Source organism: Mugil cephalus, chromosome 11, assembly GCF_022458985.1.
Source record: "Mugil cephalus isolate CIBA_MC_2020 chromosome 11, CIBA_Mcephalus_1.1, whole genome shotgun sequence".
Classification (NCBI taxonomy): Eukaryota; Metazoa; Chordata; class Actinopteri; order Mugiliformes; family Mugilidae; genus Mugil; species Mugil cephalus.
Genome location: NC_061780.1, coordinates 26,895,162 through 26,918,729, shown reverse-complemented (window position 1 = coordinate 26,918,729; position 23,568 = coordinate 26,895,162). Strand labels below are relative to the sequence as shown.

The following is a 23,568-nucleotide window of genomic DNA, read 5'->3' as shown; positions in this document are numbered from 1 at the left end:
TTCCCTTCCGCTGGTGGCTGGGCCCTCGTTGGTTGTGGGGGGCCTTCCTGGGGTCCGGCCCGGCGTCCTTCACGCGGCGCTGGGTCGAGCCTGAGGGTGCGGGGGGCTGCCTGAGTACCACCCTGGGCGTGTCCGGTCGCTCCGTCGCGCTGGGGCTGGGGGGGCTGCGGGGGGTGGGGTCTCCATCCGCCTTGGGGGCACCCTTGTGGCAAGGGTTGGTGTTGGTTGGTGTTGGTTCTTCGGGGTTTCCTGGGGGTCTGTCGCATCCTGGTTGCTGTGCTGGGCTGGGGGCGGGGTCTGGTCGGGGGACTTCCTGAGTCCTGGGGGCCCTCGCCCCGTCTGTGGGTCCCATGGGCTGCTGTTGTGCCTTGGCCCTGCTGCCGGGGACTTGGCCCTCACTTGCCTGCCTCCTAAATTGCACTCACCTCACACTCCACCATACACTATGTCGCCCATTACAACCAAGGCTAGATACACCACACACACCCATCCCAAGTTTTTAATGCACCTCACCTTAGGGGTCCACCCAGGATCGGTCAGGGTCAGGGCAGGCTGCAGGACAGTAGTGTGCTGCAGTCCTCTGACCCACCCCACCCTCCTGTTTGCCCCCTGTCTTAATGCACCACACCACATCCAGGGTCACAGGGTCACGGTGTAGGGGCTTGCTTCCTCATCAGGGACTGAGGAAGCACAGTAATAGGGACACTGTCACTTTTCATTATCCCTTGGCATGGCTTGGGGGGCCTGGTCCTCCACTGGCAGGGGCATCTTGGTGGTTGGTCGGGGTACCTACCTAGGTTCTTTAGTGTCCTCTTGGCCTGGCTTTGTCTCCCGACGCTGCGTGGCGACGGGTTCGTGGCGGCTCCCTTGGGAACCCGGTTGTTCCGGTATCGACTGGTTCGGGTGGTGGCTTGGTGCTTCCCCCCTTTCGCTTCGATGGGGGGCTGGGGTCTCTCCCTGCCGGGTGGGTGGGGGTTCCCTCTTCCCGTGGTCTCCCTGGCCTGGGTGCGCCAGGGGCATGGGGCCGGCACCTTGGCCCCCCCTGCTCGGTTGGCCCGTCCCTGGTTGGGCGCTGGGCCGGTGCCCGTCTGCAGGGGCTTTGCTGGGCTCCTGGGGGAGTCCTCTCGGCTGGAGGGGTGTCTCTGGTCCTGTCACCCATGCGCCCCACACTGGGGTGGAGGCTCTCGGGCGCTGGGGCTTCTGACCTGACTCTGGGCCCTGGTAATGGTCTCACTCATATTTAGGGAATGCCCACATGCATGTGTGTTGTCACCTGCCAGCCCGTGCTGGATCACATCAAGAAGAATCGATGAGTCCCGGATATTAAGGGCTGGATTATTGTTTTCACTCTGTCATTATGTGCCCTATGGCAGACTTCTCTCCTTCCATTGGGACACCCTTACCCCCCTGGACTCTCTCATCTCTCCAGAGATGACTGTACCCAGTCATACCTGAGTGAGGTGACTTGGGAAGCACAGAACCCTGCACTCCACTAGTTCCTACTAGCACCACATGTATCTCCTCCACTGTCCATCCTTCTGCATCTTTTCTTTCCTTTGTCCCCCCCTCTATTCACTGAGGTGTAGCACTGCCCTCCCTGCCACACAAGGTCACTACACTCAATAAAGATCAACAGGACAGTTCCCAGGGAGGCTGGTGATGGTCACACTCACGCACTGAAGTAATAAAGCTTTCAGCTGCAAGAATATAACTGCATCAACCTCATATAATGTCGACACCCTGTGGTGTTCAACTATGCAGACAAATGGAAAAAAACTCAGACTCTCGTCCTCCATATGAATCAGTTTATTTTTAAGGCGTCTGGTCACATGGTCACAGATGAGGAAGTAGAGTCAGACGATGCGTTCAAGGTCCATCACTTCACCGCTGATATGTTCAGTCACTGAACTCCTCATTCTTTGGTTTCTAACAAACTCTCTGAGAAAAAAAAAAACTAGAGAAGAACTATAGAGAAAAGAAAATGAAATAAATAACGGAGGAGTGAACAAACGTCTGGTTCGTGTGCAGCTTCTATCGTCACCACATAATAAAATGATAATTTGATCATTTCCATACAGGACAGAAACCGTCTCCATGTGACTGAAACCAGTGAGCAGAGGTTGGAGCTCTGGTCAGCGATGAGCTTCATTTATTTATTCGTCTCTACAAGGTTCTGGTGAATAAAGGCTGTGACGTTTACACACCTCCATGTTTCTATAAAAAATAATAAGTCAACAAGACTTAGTTGTGCGGAAAACCGTGGGATCACAGCCACAAAACCCAACCCAGATATCAGATACCAGAATATGATCTGAAAGGAAAAAACGTTTATTCTTTACAGGAAAATATATATATTCATCTATCTCTGAAAACCCTTTTTAAAACAAAGCGTCAGATTTGTGTGCAGTCACTGTAGCAGCAGCTTGAAACTCTTCACTCATGCGTTCATTGGCTTAGAGATAAAAAATAAAAATGATAATAATAATAGTAGTAAAGTCTGTTGTGGCACAGTGCGGCTGCAGCTCCATTAAAGTCTGAAGAAGAAGTGAAAAAGACGGGAAACATCCTAAGGCCTCTGGAGGTTTAGAGCAGCGACGTCAGCGCTGCAGCTTTACACGTTTTTATTCATTTAGAAACTCATAGAGTCCAACTTTTACCCCCCCACCCCCCCACCCCCTCCTCCCTCCGAGCTGTTGGTCCCTCGAGGAGGAGGAGGAGGAAGAGGAGGAGGAGGAGGAGGAGGAGGAGGCAGGAACCAAACTGCAGAGTTCAGGCTTTTATCACCCGGAGGAGGAACTGGAAGAAGAAGATGAGCTGGTTCAGCCTCGACTAACGTGGGACCGTCCCGGATCATTTCTCCGGGGCCGCCCCAGGTTTGTCCTTCGGGGGGCGCTCCGTCGGCGTGGGGGGGCGGAGGCCGGCCTCGGTGCCGATGTTGACGGTGATGTTGGTGTAGAGAGGGAGGTGTTCCCTGGAGACGACCTCGTACTCGGCCGTGTTCATCCCGTCCAACTTCCAGGTCTGACGAGTCTTCGCCAACATGTTGAACCTTCAGACGGAGACAGAGACGGAGACGGAGACGGAGACGGAGACAGAGACAGAGACAGAGACGGAGACGGAGACGGAGACGGAGACGGAGACAGAGACAGAGACAGAGACGGAGACGGAGACACGTCAGGCCTCAAATTTTATTCATTTATTAATCTGGGCTCCTGCAGGTTTGAGTCTTTAAGAGTTTAAACATGAACCAAACACCAACACGTTTAAATGAGATCAGCTGTTCTAACCTCCTGAGACCCTGCGTCCTCATATGGGGACGTTTTCAGGTTTGTGGCAGCTTCTTATTCTGCTTCATTCAGACTGAAATTAACACATTTTATCAACAGTCACGAGCTTCAATTAACAAGTGCTCGTCTGAGGACGTTGGGACTTCATTGTTTTTAGTCTTGTTTTATACATTTGATGCACATTAGTGACTTTAGTGTTTTACACAATGAAATAATCCCCGTGTCCACGTATGAGTATGAGGTGAACTGTACCTCTTCGGGTTGACGTCGTTGCCTTTGTCCAGTTTGTGTTTGATCATCTTGTAGCGTCCGACCTTCAGAGACGGTCGAGTGATGTACATCCCGGCCAGAGACACTCTGAAAAAACAACAATATTCAACGCTTTTAATGTTCGACTTCATGACCCAGTTACACCTGGACCGCGATTTTATTCCATTATTTATCTTTTATACCAGGACCCGTCACATAACAGAATAATAATGATGGAAACTTCATGATGGTTCGTTCAATATTTACACTTTTTCTTTTGTTTATTTAATTTATTAAACTAAATTTAGGCTACGTACGTTCCACAAACTGTAAATGAACAAATAACTTGAACCAACTCATGAGTTTTATACTAGAATTATTTACAGTGATTAAATCTACACAAACACACGAGACAGAAACTTATATAAATAAAAGTTTCACCAGGCTGTTGTTTTTAGCCGTTGTTAGCGTAACGTGTGCAAGTAGCTCCGTGAAAAGCTTAAATTTCACTGTAACAGCATTTCAACGTTTGTACGTGGAAAATAATTTAGTGCAACAACAACAGCAACTAATGAGCTTCTAAGTTTCTAGTCACCGTCTACACACGGGGCGGCCATCTTGGAAACTTCGGGGGCGCGAGTACGAACGGAACGCACCCTTAGCGCCCCCTGCTGGACCGCGTATGTGTCTAAATAAATGGCGGCGCTGCTCACCTGACTCCGATGTCGTCGTCCTCTCCTCCCCAGCCCCAGTAGTTGTTGGGGAAACCGTTCATCTTCAGGTAGTGAAGCGGAGTCAGAGCCGACACTCCTCCGAAGTACATCTTGTACGGGAGCCTGCGGGGGACAGAGGGGACGGTTAGAGACGAGGGACGAACCACCTCCAGAACACTGAACCTCAGTATTTTTTATTTTTTTTGTCCTCTGTCTCTAACGGGGACGCACTTGTAGCCGAACTTGTCCATGGCGATGGCGGCGTGCTTGGGGTTGGAGTCGCAGACGTATGTGTTGCGGTCGTCCTCGGGGATGAGGTCCACGTCGTGGAAGAAGAGACAGTCCCAGTCCTCCTCCCTCATGGCCTCACGGAAACCCACGTTCATCAGCTTCGCTCGGTTAAACGTGTAGTTTCCAGCCTGAGCCGGAAAAAACGAGAGACGAGGTTCATACTAAAATAAATTAAATACAAACGGTCTGGAGGAGACGACGACCACGAAGAAGAGGGAGACGAAGACAAACAACGAGAACAAAGAAGATGAAGAAGAAGAAGAGGACGATTGAGAAAAAGAAGAATGTGATGAAGGAGTCAAAGACGCCTGAGAGACGGAGACGAAAGGGACAATAAATAAGGAAGATGGAGACATAAGAAGACGGAGATTTAGATGAATATAGAGAGGACAACAGAGGAGACAAAGACGACGTCAAAGAGGGACATGAGGACAAGGATGAAGAAGACGACAACATGAATCAACAAAGCGTGAAAATCACTGAAATATTTAATGAAAATAACTTTTATCTCTGATTCATCCAGTTTTATTCAGAGAAGTGGACAGAAGACGACAGAACACGGGTTCAAACGAATAAACATCGTTCTCCTAAATCACTTCTTCTTCTTCTTCTTCTTCGCACTAAAACAAATTTAATTTTTAGGTTTATAGGTTTTATATATCATGGTGTAATCTGACAGCAACACACCAGAGGGCGCTAGATATCCACCTACACCTGATATCATCCCGATATCAACCCGATATCATCCCGATATCATCCACCTACACCTGATATCATCCAGATATCATCCACCTACACCTGATATCATCCCGATATCATCCAGATATCATCCACCTACACCTGATATCGTCCAGATATCGTCCACCTACACCTGATATCATCCAGATATCATCCAGATATCGTCCACCTACACCAGATATCATCCAGATATCATCCAGATATCATCCAGATATCGTCCAGATATCGTCCAGATATCGTCCAGATATCGTCCAGATATCATCCAGATATCATCCAGATATCGTCCACCTACACCTGATATCATCCAGATATCATCCAGATATCATCCACCTACACCTGATATCATCCAGATATCATCCAGATATCATCCAGATATCATCCACCTACACCTGATATCTAATCGTGTAGTGAAGCTTTCATTTGGTTTAAAGGAACGTGTGGTTCACTGTGGTTCTGTGTGTGGTTCTCTGTGGTTCTCTGTGGTTCTCTGTGCTTCTCTGTGCTTCTCTGTGCTTCTGTGTGGTTCCCTGTGGTTCCGTGTGGTTCTCTGTGGTTCTGTGTGTGGTTCTGTGTGGTTCTCTGCGGTTCTCTGTGGTTCTGTGTGGTTCTGTGGTTCTGTGTGGTTCTGTGTGTGGTTCTGTGTGTGGTTCTGTGTGGTTCTGCGTGGTTCCCTGTGGTTCTGTGTGGTTCCCTGTGGTTCTGTGTGTGGTTCTGTGTGGTTCTGTGTGTGGTTCTGTGTGGTTCTCTGTGGTTCCCTGTGGTTCTGTGTGGTTCCCTGTGGTTCTGTGTGGTTCTCTGTGTGGTTCTCTGTGTGGTTCTCTGTGTGGTTCTCTGTGTGGTTCTCTGTGTGGTTGTCTGTGTGTGGTTCTGTGTGTGGTTCTGTGTGGTTCCCTGTGGTTCCCTGTGGTTCCTGACCTGGTGGATGACGTAGATGCCGTAGCTGAGCTGCTGCCGCTGCAGGAACGGATGCAGGAAGTAGAGCAGGAACTTGAGGTGATGCTCGCGGTGTCGGTGCGGGATGACGATGGCCGTCCGGTGTCTGGCCTCGCAGTCCGGAGGCCTGTAGCGCCCCCCGCGGACCACCAGGGGGTTCTTCCTCTGCACCTGGGACAGAGTCAGGCCCGATGGGAAGCTGACGTGGATCGGTCCGCCTACGAGAGGGACACAGGACGGACGTCACCGGGGACAATTAAGAGACACGACGGAGTCAGATTCAGGACCGGAAGGAGGAGACAGAAAAGGAGGAGGAGGAGACGGTAAAGGACACGAAGACGACAGCGAGGAGGGACATGAAGGAGAGGACGAAGGACACAGAACCTAAACTGATTGGTTTGCTGTGACATGAGGACAACAGGTTTTTTTTTTCTGTCCCCGTCCTCGTCTCAGGAATGAGCAGAATGATACACAACATTTGGTTCAGTGTTTGAATTAAATGAAATTAAATTTACTGGAGGCGTCAGAGTCAGAAAGAAACCAACAGATCAAATGTCCAGGTAAACGTCCAGGAAGGAGGACGGAGGACAGAGGGGGCGGAGAAGACAAAGAATAAGAACAATCAAGGACAAGGAGACGATGAGGAAGATGAAGTCAAAGATGAAGGACAGGAAAGTAGATGAAGACACAGACGAAGGAGGAAGAGAAGACGAATAAGAGGAGAAGGAGAGGAGATGGACAAGGAGACAAAGATGAAGATGTGAGGAAAAAAATGAAGAAAAACAAAGAAGATGAAGGAAAAGGAAAATAAAAAGGACAAGAGAAGAAACGAAAACGTCAAAGCAGATGAGGAAGAGGACGATGAAGCTGAAGTGTCTCTGGTTTCGTGACATTTAAAACGTTCAGTCACAACAAAGAACCAGAACAAACATTTTTTATTTTAGCGTCTCTGAACTGTATAAAGCTCATTCAGACGACTCTTAAAACATTCACAGTCTGGATTAGTGGAGTAGTAGTGGAGTAGTAGTGGAGTAGTAGTGGAGTAGTAGTGGGGGAGTAGTGGGGGAGTGGTGGGGTAGTGGTGGAGTAGTGGGGGAGTAGTGGTGGAGTATTACTGGAGTACTGGTAGTGTACTAGTGGTGACGTGGTTCTTTAAAGAGGAACCAGTTTCGGTGTAACTCCAGCCGAGCTCTGAGCGAACAACCTTCCCGTTTTTAAAGACGCGCTTCAGGTTTCCTCAATAAATCTGATACAACAACAACAACGAGCCCTGAACGCAGCGTCTCCTACGACTACTTCACTCACTGTTACTGTGAAGGTCTGAGAGAAACGTGACCTCATTCTGTCTGTACGTTCGTCAACATGTCAATAAAGCTTCATTCGAATTCTGTAGTAACTCAGTTAATTAAAGATCAGAACAGACTTTATTAGAGAAAAATGTCAAAACCGAATCTAATAGAATAAAATGTTTTTATTGTCATTGTTCAGGTACAAAGAAACTACAGTAATGTATTAACTGAAGTTGATCAGCTGTTCTATTACTACTACTACTACTACTATAAAGTACTACTATTACAGGTACTACTACTAAAATCACTAAAACAACATCTAGTTTTACTTCTATTACTACTAAGTAGTAGTAGAGTAAGAACAACTACAACTAACAGAACAGCTACTAGAACGTCAACTACAACAACAACAACAACAAATACTACAACTACTACAACTACAACAACAACAACAAATACTAGAACGTCAACTACAACAACAACAACTACAACAACAACAACTACAACAACAACAACAACAACTACAACAACAACAACAAATACTACAACTACTACAACTACAACAACAACAAATACTAGAACGTCAACTACAACAACAACAACAACAACTACTACAACTACAACAACAACAAATACTAGAACGTCAACTACAACAACAACAACTACAACAACAAATACTACAACAACAACAAATACTAGAACGTCAACTACAACAACAACAACAAATACTAGAACGTCAACTACAACAACAACTACAACAAATACTAGAATGTCAACTACAACAACAACTACTACAACTACAACAAATACTACAAGAACAAATACTAGAACGTCAACTACAACAACTACAACTACAACAAATACAACAACAACAACCAGATCAACTTCAACAAGAACAATTAGAACAACTTACAACTATAGAAACTACTTGAACCAAACCTCTGGACCAGGACCAGGACCAGGACCAGGACCTGGACCAGGACCAGGACCAGGACCTGGACCTGGACCTGGACCTGGACCTGGACCTGGACCTGGACCAGGACAGACTCACCTATGAGCGGGGAGGTCTTGGGGCAGTAGGGCATGTCGTCTGCCTGGCTGTGGGACCTGGACAGGTGAGACAGGTTTGCGTAGACGTCGGCCCCGTTGACGCCGGCCATCGTGTGGTTGCGTCCAGACACGGCGGCGGCGGCGGCGGCGGCGGAGGCGTCCGGCTTGCGGAAGATGCGGATGAAGTAGGTGACCCTCTTCTGGTAGCCCTCCCGGGACAGCAGCGCCATGACGACCAGCTGGATGCCCAGGAACATGAATAGGTAGCGCCATTTGGACTGGATCCCGATCATGATGGCGGCGGCGGCGGCGGAGGCGGAGTCTGGCGAGTTCTCTCTCTCTCTCTCTCTCTACACAGACGTTAAAAGGTGACGATTGTCGGGCGTCAAGTCAAACACACTTTGATATGAAGGCGGCCGATAGAAAAAAAGGCACTTCTGACGAGGAAGTAGGAAAAATAGAAAACCAAGAGGCAGAAAAATATTCTATACCAAGAAAAAAAAGTGTTAAAGAGTCAGAGTTTGCTGGTCTGATGCTTCACTGCATCTCTGCTTTCTGGGCAGTAGGTGGCAAATATCTCCAGAGCTGACTGCTGGTCCAGGGTGAGACAGGGCGACGGTCCCACATCGTGTGGTTTCACCCCCAGTGAATCCCAAACTCCTTCATCCTCCGGTTCAAACTAATCACAAGACGGGAAGACTCGTCTTTTACGCCGCCTCCTGTTCTCCCTCGCGTCCTCTTCTTCTGGTTCTGGGGGAGGCAGCAACAACAACAGCAGCAGGAGCCTCCAGCGCCATGACACGAGCAGCCGATACTTCACCGAGAATCAACTCACTGGCTGGAGGAGAAGCAGAGGGGGAGGGGAGGGGAGGGGGAGGAGGAGTGGAATGGGAGCATGTGTTTGTGTTGTTTAATGGGGGGGAGGGGGGAGGGAGGGAGATGGGGTGGAGGGAGGGGAGGGAGGGCTTCAGTGGAGAAAGAAATGGGGGAGGAGGAGGTGGTAGAGCTTCGCCTCCCACGGCTGAGACAAAGTGGATCGACAGGAACTAGACCGGTCCCTCCAGCTCCGCTCTGGAACAAAAGGAGGAAGAAAAGAGGTTATTGTGACTGAGTCACTGCTGGTTCACACATCAGCCATAAAACTACAGTTCACGTGTTTTTACCTCTAACGTCCCGTTAATAGTTACTGTGAAAATTATAATTAATAAGATAAAAATATACTTTAGATGCTACTGATCCTGGGGAAGAAATGACCAGTGTTAACAATGCTAGTGGTGATGCTAGCTGTGATGCTAGTAGCTGTGATGCTAGTAGCTGTGATGCTAGTAGCGGTGCAGAACTACATCCGACCCGTCTTCTCTGGACGCCCCCGTAAGTTTCAGGTCCACAGACTCTGAGGCCACAGAACAAAGTTAAAACACTTTCCGATGCCACAGGACGCGGAGGCTTATTTGCATTCGGGACCGTTTCCATGGATACGCTGAACACACAGATAAGGAGACCGGAGCGGAAACAATAGGAGATATCAGGTCGTAAATGGACGTAACCAGAACGAGTTCTCGTTCTCCGCTGGAATCAGAAACCATGAAATATACACAAACATCCAGCGTTTACGCCACATTCAGTTCATCGTCTTAGACCCATGTTTTCCTGGGCCCTGTAATAAGTGGGTTCTAACATACTGCCCCCCAGAGGCCAGTGGTGGAAATACGTTTGGAAATGAATTCCACCGTGTAACAGTTACAGCGAGTTAAAGGTTTTAATCTGTTTATACTTTATCATCAGGTCCATAATCACAGAGTATAATCCATCTTTCCTTCTTCTTTCTACCATTATTAGTGTAGCATAGCGTAGCGTAGCCTAGCATCAGCTACCATACGAGTCCTTGATTAATGTGTCTGATAACGTGTTTAATGAACTTTACTCTGGGCTGATGTTGTGTACGACCATTGTTGAATTCCTTGGTAAATTCCTGTGTAAATCACTGTAAAGGCATGAAGACCAGTCTGGTAACAAAGGGACACACCTCTGCAGTGGGGGGGGGGGGTAGCTCCTGGAGAAATAACTTCAGTCTATTCCTCATTCTTTGACCTTGGTCTTTAGTCTCGTTCCCGTCGTCGTTTTTCTGCACTTTCCCTCTTAACTTGTGGTTTTTGTTTCACCTATTTCTGCATTTAAACTCTGTCCTCACAGCATCGAATGCACGACTTTCTCAAAGTTCAGGCTGAATCTCTCTTTTGTTTTAACCGTCAAAACAGTCACACATTAGGCTGCGATACCTTTTTAGATATTTTCGACCATCCATCGAAAGTATTTTTCAATTTTATTATTAGCAGGAAGAAGGGATTATGACATTAGCCCCTAAACCTATAGTTCATGTTTCAAACTAAGTGTGTTTTCCTCTAATGTCCTGTCAGTAGTTATGTGTCTGCTGCAGGTCAGAGGATCATTTACACTTTGACAGGGGAGGGGGGGGGGGGGGGACTTCCTGGTCCTAGAGCCAATAAAGTTAACAATGCTAGCGGTGATGCTAGCGGTGATGCTGCAGCGTCTAACACGGATCAATTAGTCGTAGTTAAAAGCCGCCGGGTTCAGACCATTAATCCTAATCCTGTTGAACAGAGACACAACAACCAGCAGCAGCAACATCTAGAACTAGAACTAGAACTAGAACGACTCTGACCTGCACTCAAACCCGACTCACCACATCCCATCTCCTCTTCAACACACAAACAGTTTGCATGTTCTATGCAAAACAAACCTGAACTCCAATAAAAATTCCCCCTTTACAGGTTTAAACAAACACGGTGGTGCCGCTCTGACGTCTTTCTTTCTACGACACTGTCACATTGAGTCTGTGACGGGTTCTTTAAATCCCAAAACCAGTCGAGTGACTCTGAAACAAAAACAACTAAAAAGTTACACTTATCTCCACTGAACAGAAAGTGGAACAACAGATTAACTCCTTCTATAAAGGGAAACCTCCAGACTCATTATCCTGACTGGTTTCATCTCTTTCATTAACACATGTGTGTGTTTGCTCGTTTTGTTCTGTCACATCCAACCTGCCAGAGTTCAGCCCTCAGGCTTTAATCTCACACATTTACATGGACTCTGTTCCAGGGCTGCACATTAATCCAGGTTTAATTGTGATCAAGATTTTAGCTGCTACGATTAAATGACATTTCCATTTCAAACGCTCTCGTTTTGAATTTACAGAAACTAGTTCTATGCAAAGTTTATCAGCAGAGTTTGTTTCTATCCCGCACGGTAACACAACTAATCTGAGCGACCATCTAATCTAAAGGAATCAAGGAAACGCATGAAGGACAACGCTAACGCTGCTGAAACAAATCCACGTCCGTGTCCTCGGGCGACTCGAAATTTGATTTTTCATTATTAAGCATTTATTCCGATTTAAAGTTTCGCTTTGCGCTGAAAACTGTTGAATATTGTTTGTTTAAAAGTAGTGAAATTAAAATACAGATGTTTTCCAGCTCTACACTGAACTGGTCATTAATGTGCATCGTCCCTTTCTTCCCTAAATAATAATAATAATAAAAATAAAAACAATAAAATGTCTTTGAGCCCTAGTTATAATTGCCAGACTTGACGTTTGAGTGGAAAGACGTGTCAGTGTTTCTTCAGTAAATAAATGAATCAGGTGTCCGGGCTGAAAAGAACTGAATGTTCTTTTGAAACGTGATGACTGAGTGTTTTACCGTCCACAGATAATGAAGCCTTTTCTCTGGGGGGTGGGAGCAGATGGCACGTTGGCCCCTCTCAGCAGATAGATTATAGATACGGTTTATAGGTTTGTAAAGATCACGTCACAAGGTTAATCCCACAAACAGGAGCAGTAAATCTTTATGTGAAGTCACGTGTTCACTGACGAAACCTTTACAAAAAGGTGTTATTCAACAAAAACTTCCTTCCTGATCAAACATTCACGTGTGATTCTCCTGATTTCTTCCTGCTTCTTGTCGTCTTTGCTTTCTGAGCTGGAACGTGTTCGTTCCATTAATATTACATGTATGTGTGAGTCCACACATACGTTCACACATGAATGAACAGATTATTATCTGGGGCTTCAGATTAAACTCAGCAGTGATGGAGACGGATGTTTTTAAACCAAGCGTTTCATGACTTTCTACTCTTTTCATGCTCAGGTTCATTTCTCTTTGTCGTTCTTTCCAGTTTTTCCTGCAGCAGAAGCCACAATAGCCGCGTTTCCATTCAACATATTCTCAAATTAAAAGTTCTGAAAAGTTCAGGAAGGTCGACTGAGGAGCTTTGGAGGTTTAATGCATCTAGTTCCTGCAGTGAATGTAGGTTCATAGAGATGTGGTTTCGTTTCAGAGCTGGAGATGAGCAGAAACAAACCGCTGGTACCGTGCTAATCATTAGCATCTCTATTAGCAGCTAGTTCTAAAGTTCTATTCTCCGACCAACAATGAGATTAACCTCGTATCATTCCAGCCTTTTCTCAAAACAAACCCAAAGTAACTGGACGATGTTCACGAACGTGTTGCAGCTCATTCATGGTCTCGGTCTCTTTTAAAAAAAAAAAACAAGACTCTGAAGTTTCTATCATTAAAGTCAGAATCTAAGTGGTTTAGTTCTGGAGGAAACAAAGTTAGAACAGTTAATAAACAACGAGTTGTTGGGTTCGTCTGAATTAGTTTTTTTATAAATGTGTTGGTTGAATCCTAGAACGACTTTTATCAGTGAAACCAGAAGAAAATGACGTGTTGCATCATTTACTGAATCACAGCTCGTGTCCTGAGCTGTGATTGGTTCAAGCATAAACCACCAGAGGAACGATGAAGGATTAAACTACTTCTTCTACCAACTTCCTGCTGGTTTTAAACTAATGGTCACGTTATCGCCCTCTGCAGGATTAAGTCATTTCCAACCACCGACATCAGGGCCTCAGCTTCACTAATTCCCTCACGCTCAATATTTGGGTTTGAATTTTATCAGTAAACGCTGCGTTTAATCAGAATAAATCCACAGAAATAAACCAGATGTCAGCTGATCGACAGCGCTTCAGCACCAATCATCGCATTTTCAACACAACCGGCCGAGTGGTTGTTTTGCAGCCGCCTGTTCTCCGGGCCAGAAATTCCAGGAGCAGATGGTTCAGATCAGAGGACGAGGCAGCGACGTGGCCGAGCGGCTCCACCGAGACGCCGCTTCGCTGCAGGAAAACCCTCCACGTGTCAACCGAGCAGAAATATTAGAAAACACGGCGCACAAGCCTCGACAAAGCTCCGCGTTACAGGACGAAGCCGCAGCGTTTAATGTGTGAGGAAAGTTCAGCTTCCTCCAGACACAGTGGATTTAACCTTCCAGGACTCTTTATCTTTCATCTCTTAATCTCACCAGCAGCTGGAAAGTCTGGAAAACACACGTCAAGGCAGCAGCATGCGTCACAAACAGTCACAAAAGTCAAGGTTCGGTTTAAAGTGAGAAAGATTTCACAGTGAAACGTAGCCTGAGACAATAAGAGCCCAGAAACAGATGCTCTTTGGAAATAAATACCAGGAACAGGGATGAATCTTTTCTAGTTATTTGTTTTAGCTCTGCCACAAACCAAAACCACGTCCCTGTAGCGTGAAAACTTCTTCTTCTGTTTAAAAGCTGCTCGGCTGGCGTCACGGCTGCCAAAAAAATCCCAGAAGAACAAAATCCTGTGACTAAACATGTGGAAAGAAGTTTACTCTGGAAAATGAAGCGGCCTGTAAATCAATAAAACCACTAAACAGAGTCTAAAGGCTGCAGCCCAACAACAAACACTGAGCGCTTAACAGGAAAGTTTCCTGGAGACTAAACTTCCACAGAGAGTTTAGGGAGTTTATGGCGGCGCTGGAGAACCAGAACATTTCTGGAGCAGAGAATAAAAGGTACGAGCTCCTGTCTCCACTTTAACTCTGACTGGAAGATTCATTGGACTGAATCCAGTCGACTCCAGGACACGACAAGGAAAAACTTCAGGAAGCTACAGCAGAGGAGGTTTAGGACATTTAGTTGCTGCAGTTGCTGCTACTAGATATTCAGTCCATTCTCCAGGCAGCTGCTCCGTGTCCTTGTAGATTTTTAATTCGGCACAAAAAGCCCTGAAAGGAGTTTCATTCTAGACTCGCTCAGTGTGAGAACTGGACTTTTTCAGGAGAAAAACAAAACAGAGCAAACTTTTTAAATGGAAATGAAGTCTGTTAAAAAGGAAAACAGAATAATAGTAGGTACAGATAATAAATTTACTATGTACATGTTTGTCCCTAGAAAAACTTCCTACAAAAGATAAACCATCAGGACAAAAACAAACCTTTTATATCCGACTATAAATTAGAAGGAGAGAGTTTTCATATGACTGAGCCTCTGAAAGTTACTCAGGATTGTAGCTGAGATGCTGAACAGATACGAGTGTGAAGTTATTGCGGGTGGAATAATAATTGTTAGGAACAGTGGGAATAGATTTCTTCCTCTGTCTCGTCCACACAGCTCGATTCCGTATCGATCGCAGCGTGTAATGATTCACAGTTTGACCTCTGTGCAGGTTTGATATCAGCCGGAGCTCAACCCTCTGAACAACGACACTTTACGCTCGGTCACAGCTTCTGTCAGGACGCAGCCTGTTAACTAATCAACGTAAACTCTCTGTCCAGAGTCTGGTCTGCAGGTAAAGTTTACCAACACTTTTCCACGTGTCCAGCTCTGCTTTTCCCCTCAAAGCCATAAATTCAAAAACGCGTCTTTGACTTTAAATGTGATGCTGGAGCTTTTATGTCGAGTTTTCCTGAACTCTCTGGCTTCTGTTTTCATTTTCTTTTTGGATATTATGTCACGTTACTAGATAGTCACAGAAAAACATTTCTCCTTAACTGGTTAAAAGCACCAACTTTTTTCCGAGACGTCTTTTAAACACAAAAATGAACCATTAGAATTAAGAAAAACTAATTTATAACCTGCAAAATATTTTTTCCATTCAAATCAACATAACTTGTTCTTAGAAAAACTACTGGAAAGAGTCGAAGGAAGAAGCCTGAACTCATCATGAACGGATTCATTTATTAAATGTATGCTAACTGCATTAGCATTAGCATTAGCAGGAGGTTTCACTGAACACAGGGGAGATGATGCAACGTTAGCACATGGTTTAAGGAGGAGTGAATAGACTTGTTTCCTGTTTTTGGTTAATAAAGATGTTCGAATGGAGACTCCTCTACTTTTAGCCAAGTCACAGCTTTAAGAATTAATTCAATTATTGCGCCAATAACAACACAAACTGTCTCAAGACGTTTTACAAAAACTGTTTTTTTTTGTTCAGCTGTTATTCTTTCAAACAAATAACTGGGAATAACTGTGCGTCCCTGAATCTTCTGCGTAAGAGTTTAGTGTGGAGCCCGGTTTTATGAAATATTTAAAAAGCTGCAGTCCATCGTGACCCCGCATGGTCCCGTCCTCCTCGGAGCCGTGAGCCTCCACGTCGGCTGCAGCGCATCTATATTTCACACGCAGCCATTCAGAGCCCGAATGTGCAGCGCTGCTGATAGTTTACAGAGGCAGAGCGGTCGATCCATCAAACCTTTTAGCGCTTAAAGCCTCGCCCATTGTTTCCCTCTCACTCCCGCAGCATTAGCAGGTATTAGCGGCGGCTTTACATTATCGCGTCCTGGTCCTTCCGAGCCGAGGCTTAGAAATCCACACAGTTAAACCCAGAACTAGAACACAACCACGGCTCCTGTTTTTAGGAGTGACAATAATACGCACAGATAAAGATGCAATAAACAACGAAGTGGGTGGGAAACAGATGTTATTCTTAGTCTGTGCGTGTAAACAGCTGTTTACTCTCAACCAGGACTTTTTTTATTGCCTAGTTCATCTTCTGCCCATTTGCTTTAGTGTAAACGTCTTGCTCACTCACCTGTACATAGGTTTCCATCTATAAATATTGTCCATATGTACAAACCACACTGTGCATAATACATGCACTTCTGCTTAGATGATGAACTGCTTTTAGTTGCATGTGTAATGACAATAAATCTAATGTTATTCTGCCCTATTGACACAATAAAATCCAGAGCCAGAATGAAACATTACAAGGCTCATTTCAAACCACGTTTCCTGTGTGGACGAGTCAAAATAACGCGCACGGACGAGGATGCAACAAAGAACAAACCAGGAGAGTTTTAAAAAACAAAAGAGCAGACGTTATTCTTAGTCTGTGCGTGTCAGCAGCTCCTTTCTGTCCACCAGGCGAGACCGGGCAACGTGCAAACAAGCCCCGAGAAACAGAACGAGGTTTCTGCATAACAACGCTGTCATGGCAACACATCCAGGGTCCTGGCCATTCGAGGAGGGTGCAGCCGGTTGCCCCGCTCCCTCGTCCCCGTCCCCGTCCCCTACCTTCCCCAGAGTCCGGTTCAGCTGGGACGCAGGAGATAACACATCATCACCATCCTCCTCCTCCTCCTCATCATCTTTTCTCGTTGCTCAGGCTGTTTCCACAGTGTTTCCACAGCGTTCAACTCCCAACTCCACCGGGGGGAAAGGAACGTGTCAGAGCTGCATGTAATGAAACCTCGGCGGGGGCCATTAAATGTCCCGTCGGGCTCATTTAAACAAAGAAGTGCTGCGTGAGGCCGACAAAAGGCAGGATTACAAGAGAATAGGAACAAAGGCTGCGTCAAAAGTCCAACACGTGACACTAAACAGACAAAAAATCAAACTCCACCGCGACTGTACAGGGGTCCACATCTAACACGGCCTCATCCGACCCGACAACAACAACAACAACACACAAGAAGCTACTGATGCTAATCTGAGGCCGGGACGATACAGACACCGGGAGGATGTTAAAGTCATTCATTTATAGCACAGATCTGTTTGCAAGTCGTGTTAGAAAGTTATAAAAAGAACAAACATACTCTATATACGACAGCGTTACTACTTATTACTATCTGTAATTGTTTTATTATGATTTTATAAGAAGGTTTCAATTAGTGTGTCACTAATTAATATCTATTTAAACTGCCGCTTTATTTTATTGCTGCTTTTATTACTAAGCTTTAGAAGAGTTGATTCAGATTTAGATAAAGTCTGGTGTTACTTTACACTACAGATAAGAAGCAGAGCCGTGACCCTCGAATGTACCTGATACTGCACTAGTTCAGTCACAGGTTACTGCTGCTTCTTATTCATGCAAAGTTTAACGCTGTGTCCTGTATCTTCTATCACCGAACTCCGGGTGTCAGACATAAACCACCTCACGCCATAATGGTGCTTTCCATTTGTACTCAGAGGTCAGATTTCCAACTGGAACGGCCCCTGAAGTTGGGAAAATCTGAGAATCCTGCCTACGTCAGAGCGGAGTTTCCAAGATGGCCGCCCCACGTGTAAACAGTAACTAAATACCTGTAATATTTCTTTTATCAGCTCTTCTGATTACTTGTTGTTGCACTAAATTGGTCGTACAGACAGTATTTTTCCCCACATACGCACATTTTAATTCTGTCACAGTGTAATTTAAATGTTTAAACTACAAACCCTAATCTACATGCTAACAATTACCAAAAACAACAGCCTGGTAAAACCCAAACAGAGCCAAACACCATCGTACCAAACTGGGATCATCGGTATATTTTCCCTCTTTGATTAAAACTTTTGAATATCTTAATAAATTAGGATGAGTGAGTGAATACTGTGAATGCTTTCACCTGTACAGAGGTTTCCGTCTGTAAATTAAACATATGCTATAAAAAAAAACAAACAAACCTGTACCTCTCTGCGTATATACCACAATATTTACACCCCTGACTCTCGGTATGCAGACTTTTTTTTGCATTTTCCTAGATTTTTACTTTTATCTTACTAGATTTTTACCTGTATTTAATTTTTATTCTATTTTACTAGATTTTTATTTTATTTCTACATTTTCTTATTTTTTATTATTACTAGACTTTTTTATATATTTTTTTATTATCTTGCAGAGTTTTTTGCTTATTTTATTACTAGTTTTCTTGTTTTTATTTTATTATTTTAAAATTTTAAATTTTATTTAAGGTTGCTTATTTTTATTTTATTTATGACTTTTATTTATTTTTATTTATCTTAGCAGAGATTTTTTTACTTATTTTATTAATTTACTAGATTTTTACCTGTATTATTTTTATTTATTTTAGTTTTAATATTTTATTATAGATTTTTATTTTATTTTATTTAACTAGACTTTTACTTATATTTTATTTATCTAGCAAGATTTTCTTATATTTTTTTAATTTTTTTATTTATACTAGATTTTAATATTATTCTCAGTTTTGCTTATTTTTTTATTTTATTTAACTAGACTTTTACTTATATATTTTTTTATTTTATCTTAGCAGAGATTTTTTTTACTTATATATTAATTTACTAGATTTTCCTTGTATTTTATTTTTATTCTATTTTACTAGATTTTTAATATTTTATTTTATAAGAGTTTTGCTTATTTTTTTATTTTATTTACCTAGACTTTTACTTATATATTTTTTATTTTATCTTAGCAGAGATTTTTTTTACATATATTTTAATTTATAGATTTTTACTGTATTATTTTTATCTATTAAGCATTTTAATATTTTATTTTATCAAGATTGCTATTTTTTATTTATTTACTAGACTTTTACTTAATATTTTATTTTATCTCAGAGATTTTTTACTACATTTTTTTATATTTTTCTTTATTTATTACTAGACTTTTTAGTTATATCAGAGTTTTGTTATTTTATTTTATACTAGCTTTTTTTAAATTTTTTATTTTTTAACATGATTTTTTACTTATATATTATTTACCTAGATTATCTTTATTTATTTTTATTCTATTTTACTAGATTTTTAATATTTTATTTTATAAGAGTTTTGCTTATTTTTTTATTTTATTTACCTAGACTTTTACTTATATATTTTTTATTTTATCTTAGCAGAGATTTTTTTTACATATATTTTAATTTACTAGATTTTTACCTGTATTTTATTTTTATTCTATTTTACAAGATTTTTAATATTTTATTTTATCAGAGTTTTGCTTATTTTTTTATTTTATTTAACTAGACTTTTACTTATATATTTTTTATTTTATCTTAGCAGAGATTTTTTTTACTTACATATTAATTTACTAGATTTTTCCTTGTATTTTATTTTACTAGATTTTTAGTATTTCATTTTATCAGAGTTTTGCTTATTTTTTTATTTTATTTAACTAGACTTTTACTTATATATTTTTTATTTTATTTTAGCAGAGATTTTTTTTTTTTTACATATATATTAATATACTAGATTTTTACCTGTATTTTATTTCTGGTTTGATGCTTTGCTGCGTTTAGTTGCATGAGTAATGGCAGTAAAGCTGAACCTAATCTGTGCTGGGGTGCAGGAGGGGGCAGGAATCCTGCTGGGGCCCCTTTTGTTCTGCTCAGTGTTTACACCACAACACAAAGGCCACAAAACCAGCGAAGTCGCCTCAACCTCCGGCTCCAGCTCCGGCGACAAACGCAGAAAAGAAGCCGACATTGCAACACCATAAGTCGGTCACTTTCCTCCTCCTCCTCCTCCTCGGCTCCCAGCTCGTAGTGACGCCAACAATCACCGAGAAACACACATTTATTTTAACTCACTAAAAAGTTCACATGTGAGTTCGTCAAACTTTTAAGAATTGGTGGAACATTTTTTTTTTTTAAACTATTCGTGTAAATGAGCTCGTTTGACTGTGAAGCTAAGCTAAGCGTTTAGCCAATTAAAACCGTTACTTTTAATTCAAGCTGCACTTTAAGCCTTTTAAGATGATCCAACACGGGTTCAGGTTAATCTCTTTACTCGCAAACAACAGGTGCTAATTGATTAAACTCCTCTCACCAAGAAGTCCCGACTAATCCGAGCCGAGCCGAGCCGAGCTAAGCTAACCGTTAGTTAGCCGCGGTGCGGATCGATACTGAGACATCGATACACCTGGACCCAGGTCGTCAAGCTCTAAAAATCGATTCACGAACCAAGATGTCGATACTTTTGATACTGGAGTCTTTTGAGGTGCTGTGTCTCATTATCAGGAACGCGGTGAAAGTAACTAAACTACTGAAATATTGTCTAAAAAACAATGTGCAGTAGTATGATCGTGTCCCGCATTTTGTCTTTGTGTTGTATTAAATCAACTATGTTGTAAATGAAGTCAACTACATCAATAAACGTCCTACGTCTAAATAAACAAAAACGAAAGGAACGTAACACAATAGTTTGACGTTAAAGCTCTGAACCTACAACTGTAGAATCGCCTCTTATATGAAAAAAAAACAATTTTCTTGTTCTTCTTTTGTTTTAATGGATTTACCACATTATGTGTAGTTGGATAAAGTATCGGTGTCGGATCGGTAACGAGATCCGTGGAATCGAACATCGCTAGTTAGCTCGTCGGCTAACTCGCTAACAGGGAGCCGTTCGGCCACGGATTGGGAACAAAAATAAACATATTTTCTGGGTTTTTATTCTCACCTGTTCGGGCTGTTTTAATCCGAGACCCGCTGGAGAAGGTAGCGGATTAAAGACGCTCCTAAGATCCACCTCCTTCCTCCGCGCTGGCCGGTGTAGTGTGAAGTTGTTGCCCCGGAGAGGAATGAGCGGAGTCGGCGTCGCTGACTAGTTTCTCCTCCCCTTATGCTGTAACTCCCCAAAACATAAAGACACCGTGTACAAAAACACCAGCTAATCACTTCAAACACCAAAATATACACTCATCCACCATCTGTAACTCTATGATTCATTATCATTTGGGCTTGTATTTATTTTTGGCATCGTTTTACGTAAAGTTTTGAAACGTCAGATTTGTTTGTAAATCATTTTTAAATAAAGTTTAAAAAAAAACTCCCATTTTTTTTATTAATTTTTTATTAATATCTATTAAAGTTGCTCCTTTTTAATGTCTCTATTTGCTTATTTATTATTCTGTAATTATTTTGAGTGAAATTTTAAATTAATATGTCAGATTTATTTGTAAATTATATAATAAATAAAGTTTAAAAAAACAGCAATTAATATCTACTCAAATTACTTAAAATGTTTTTAATAAAAACTTAATATAACATATCACTGTTTTATGTAAAGGTTTGAATTAGATTTGTTTGTAAATTGTGTTTTAAATAAAGTTTAAAAAATCCTATGTAATTAATATCTAAGGTACTGAAACTACATTTATTTATATCACTGTTTTATGTGACGTTTTGAATTAATTTCAGATTTGTAATTATTTCATCAGTGTTTTATGTTCCAAGTTTTGGAACGACAGATTTATTTGTAAGTCCTATATAAATAAAGTTATAAAGAGAAAGAATATATGTACTATAATTACTTCTCATTAATGTCTTAATGTTTATTTTTATTTTGAGTTCATGGGGAAAAAACTCCCCCTTTAGTCACTAATGATTAATATTTACTATGATTCCTCCTTATTAACGTCTCTGTTTATAATTATTTTATGTGAAGTTTTGAATTAATGTGTCAGATTTGTTATAAATAAAGTTGTCTCCCTCTAGCGCCACAATCATCCATGTTCAGAAATGTTTTGAATTCCTGGTGATGCAACACATGAAGAAATGTCTCCCTGCAGATTTAGATCCACTACAGTTTATCTACGGAGCTGCAGACGATGCAGTTTCCACCATGTCTCACCTGCAGCAGAAGAACTCGTCCCGTAGGTTTTTATTCAGTGACTTCGGCTCAGTCATTCAGCAGCTGGTGGAAAAAAACTTGAGAAGACTTGAGGAGCAGCAACATCACGGCCCTAATGATGACGGAGAGGAACAGAACATCTCCTCCCTACTTCCCTCAGGGAGAAGATGCAGAACATCCAAGAAGAGGAACAGCTCGGATGAGAAACGATATAAACACAATATACAGCATAGATTTACTTCTGTCTCGATCGCTTGTGCATTTATTCTTATGCAAAGTCCGTAAACTTTTGCTTGTACTATTTTAGAAACAATTTTTGTAGAAAATGAAATGAGATGTACTAAATACTTATATTTAATTTTTATTGTATTTTACTAGATTTTGACTTTTTATTTTACCAAATTTTACTTTTTTTTACTAGTTTTTACTTGTTATTTTTTTAAATTTTATTTTACTAGATTTTTACTTATATTTTATTACTCTGTATTAAATACTTAATTTTTTTCTTTATTGTATTTTACTAGATTTTGACTTCTTTTTATTTTACCAAATTTCACTTATTTTTTATTTTATTTTTACTAGTTTTTACTTGTTATTTTTTATTTTATTTTTACTAGTTTTTACTTGTTATTTTTTATTTTATTTTACTAGATTTTTACTTGTTATTTTTTATTTTATTTTACTAGATTTTTACTTGTTATTTTTTATTTTATTTTACTAGATTTTACTTATTTTTTTATTTTAGTTTATTTCATTTTACTATATTTTTACTTGTTATTTTTTATTTTATTTTACCAGATTTTTACTTGTTATTGTACTTTACTAGATTTTTACTTATATTTTATTACTCTGTATTAAATACTTATATTTTATCTGTATTGTACTTTACTAGGCTTTTACTTGTGTTTTATTTTGTTTTTTGGATGGAAGGTGTGAAGGTTTAAAGGTCAACATGTTTTCCTCCAGTCTGAGAGGATGCGTCTCCATGGCGACGCCGATCAATCCTCTGGGTTTCGCAGGTTTTAGTCAGATGTCCCGGCTGCTTCCCGTCTACGCTCTGGTCTCCGTCTTGTGGTGGACGCTGTTCCCCCGACGCAAGTTTGGACCGAATCACCGCCTGGACCAGGTCTTCGCCAGGATGTCCCTGTGGCCCGAGTGGGCCCCCCTGCAGCTGTGTCCCTACTACTTTGACCAGGTCACGTCCAGCCTCCCCTGCAGACCAGCAGTGAGACACATGTGGGACCCTGAACTCTGGTATGGACATAAAACTCAAGTCAGTCCAGCTTTGGACACTTTGGACAGAAATGTCTTTCGTCTTCATAA

General features: G+C 42.1%; 1 protein-coding gene across 2 annotated transcripts; it reads right to left on the bottom strand.

The window, feature by feature from the left end:
* Positions 1–1,790: 1,790 nt before the first annotated feature.
* si:dkey-199f5.8 (beta-1,4-galactosyltransferase 3) lies at positions 1,791–21,348 on the bottom strand. Of its 2 annotated transcripts, none has more exons than XM_047598870.1 (7): positions 21,073–21,348; positions 8,552–9,621; positions 6,194–6,429; positions 4,481–4,668; positions 4,250–4,372; positions 3,540–3,644; positions 1,791–3,049 (listed from the first exon to the last, which is right to left on the bottom strand). In XM_047598870.1, the coding sequence occupies exons 2-7, from the start codon at positions 8,841–8,843 to the stop codon at positions 2,851–2,853; spliced, it is 1,143 nt and encodes a 380-aa protein (XP_047454826.1). In that variant the 5' UTR covers positions 8,844–9,621; positions 21,073–21,348; the 3' UTR covers positions 1,791–2,850. The 2 variants fall into 2 exon arrangements, with proteins under 2 accessions (XP_047454826.1, XP_047454827.1); XM_047598871.1 differs by lacking the exon at positions 21,073–21,348 and adding an exon at positions 20,443–21,035.
* Between the last annotated feature and the right edge of the window lie 2,220 nt (positions 21,349–23,568).

Coding starts and splice junctions, on each gene's coding strand:
- si:dkey-199f5.8 (XM_047598870.1), bottom strand. CDS start 8,843: ATGATCGGGATCCAGTCCAAATGGCGCTACCTATTCATGTTCCTGGGC. Junction 4,373..4,480: donor ATGGACAAGTTCGGCTACAA/GTGCGTCCCCGT, acceptor TGTCCCCCGCAG/GCTCCCGTACAAGATGTACT. Junction 3,645..4,249: donor GACGACGACATCGGAGTCAG/GTGAGCAGCGCC, acceptor TTGTTTTTTCAG/AGTGTCTCTGGCCGGGATGT.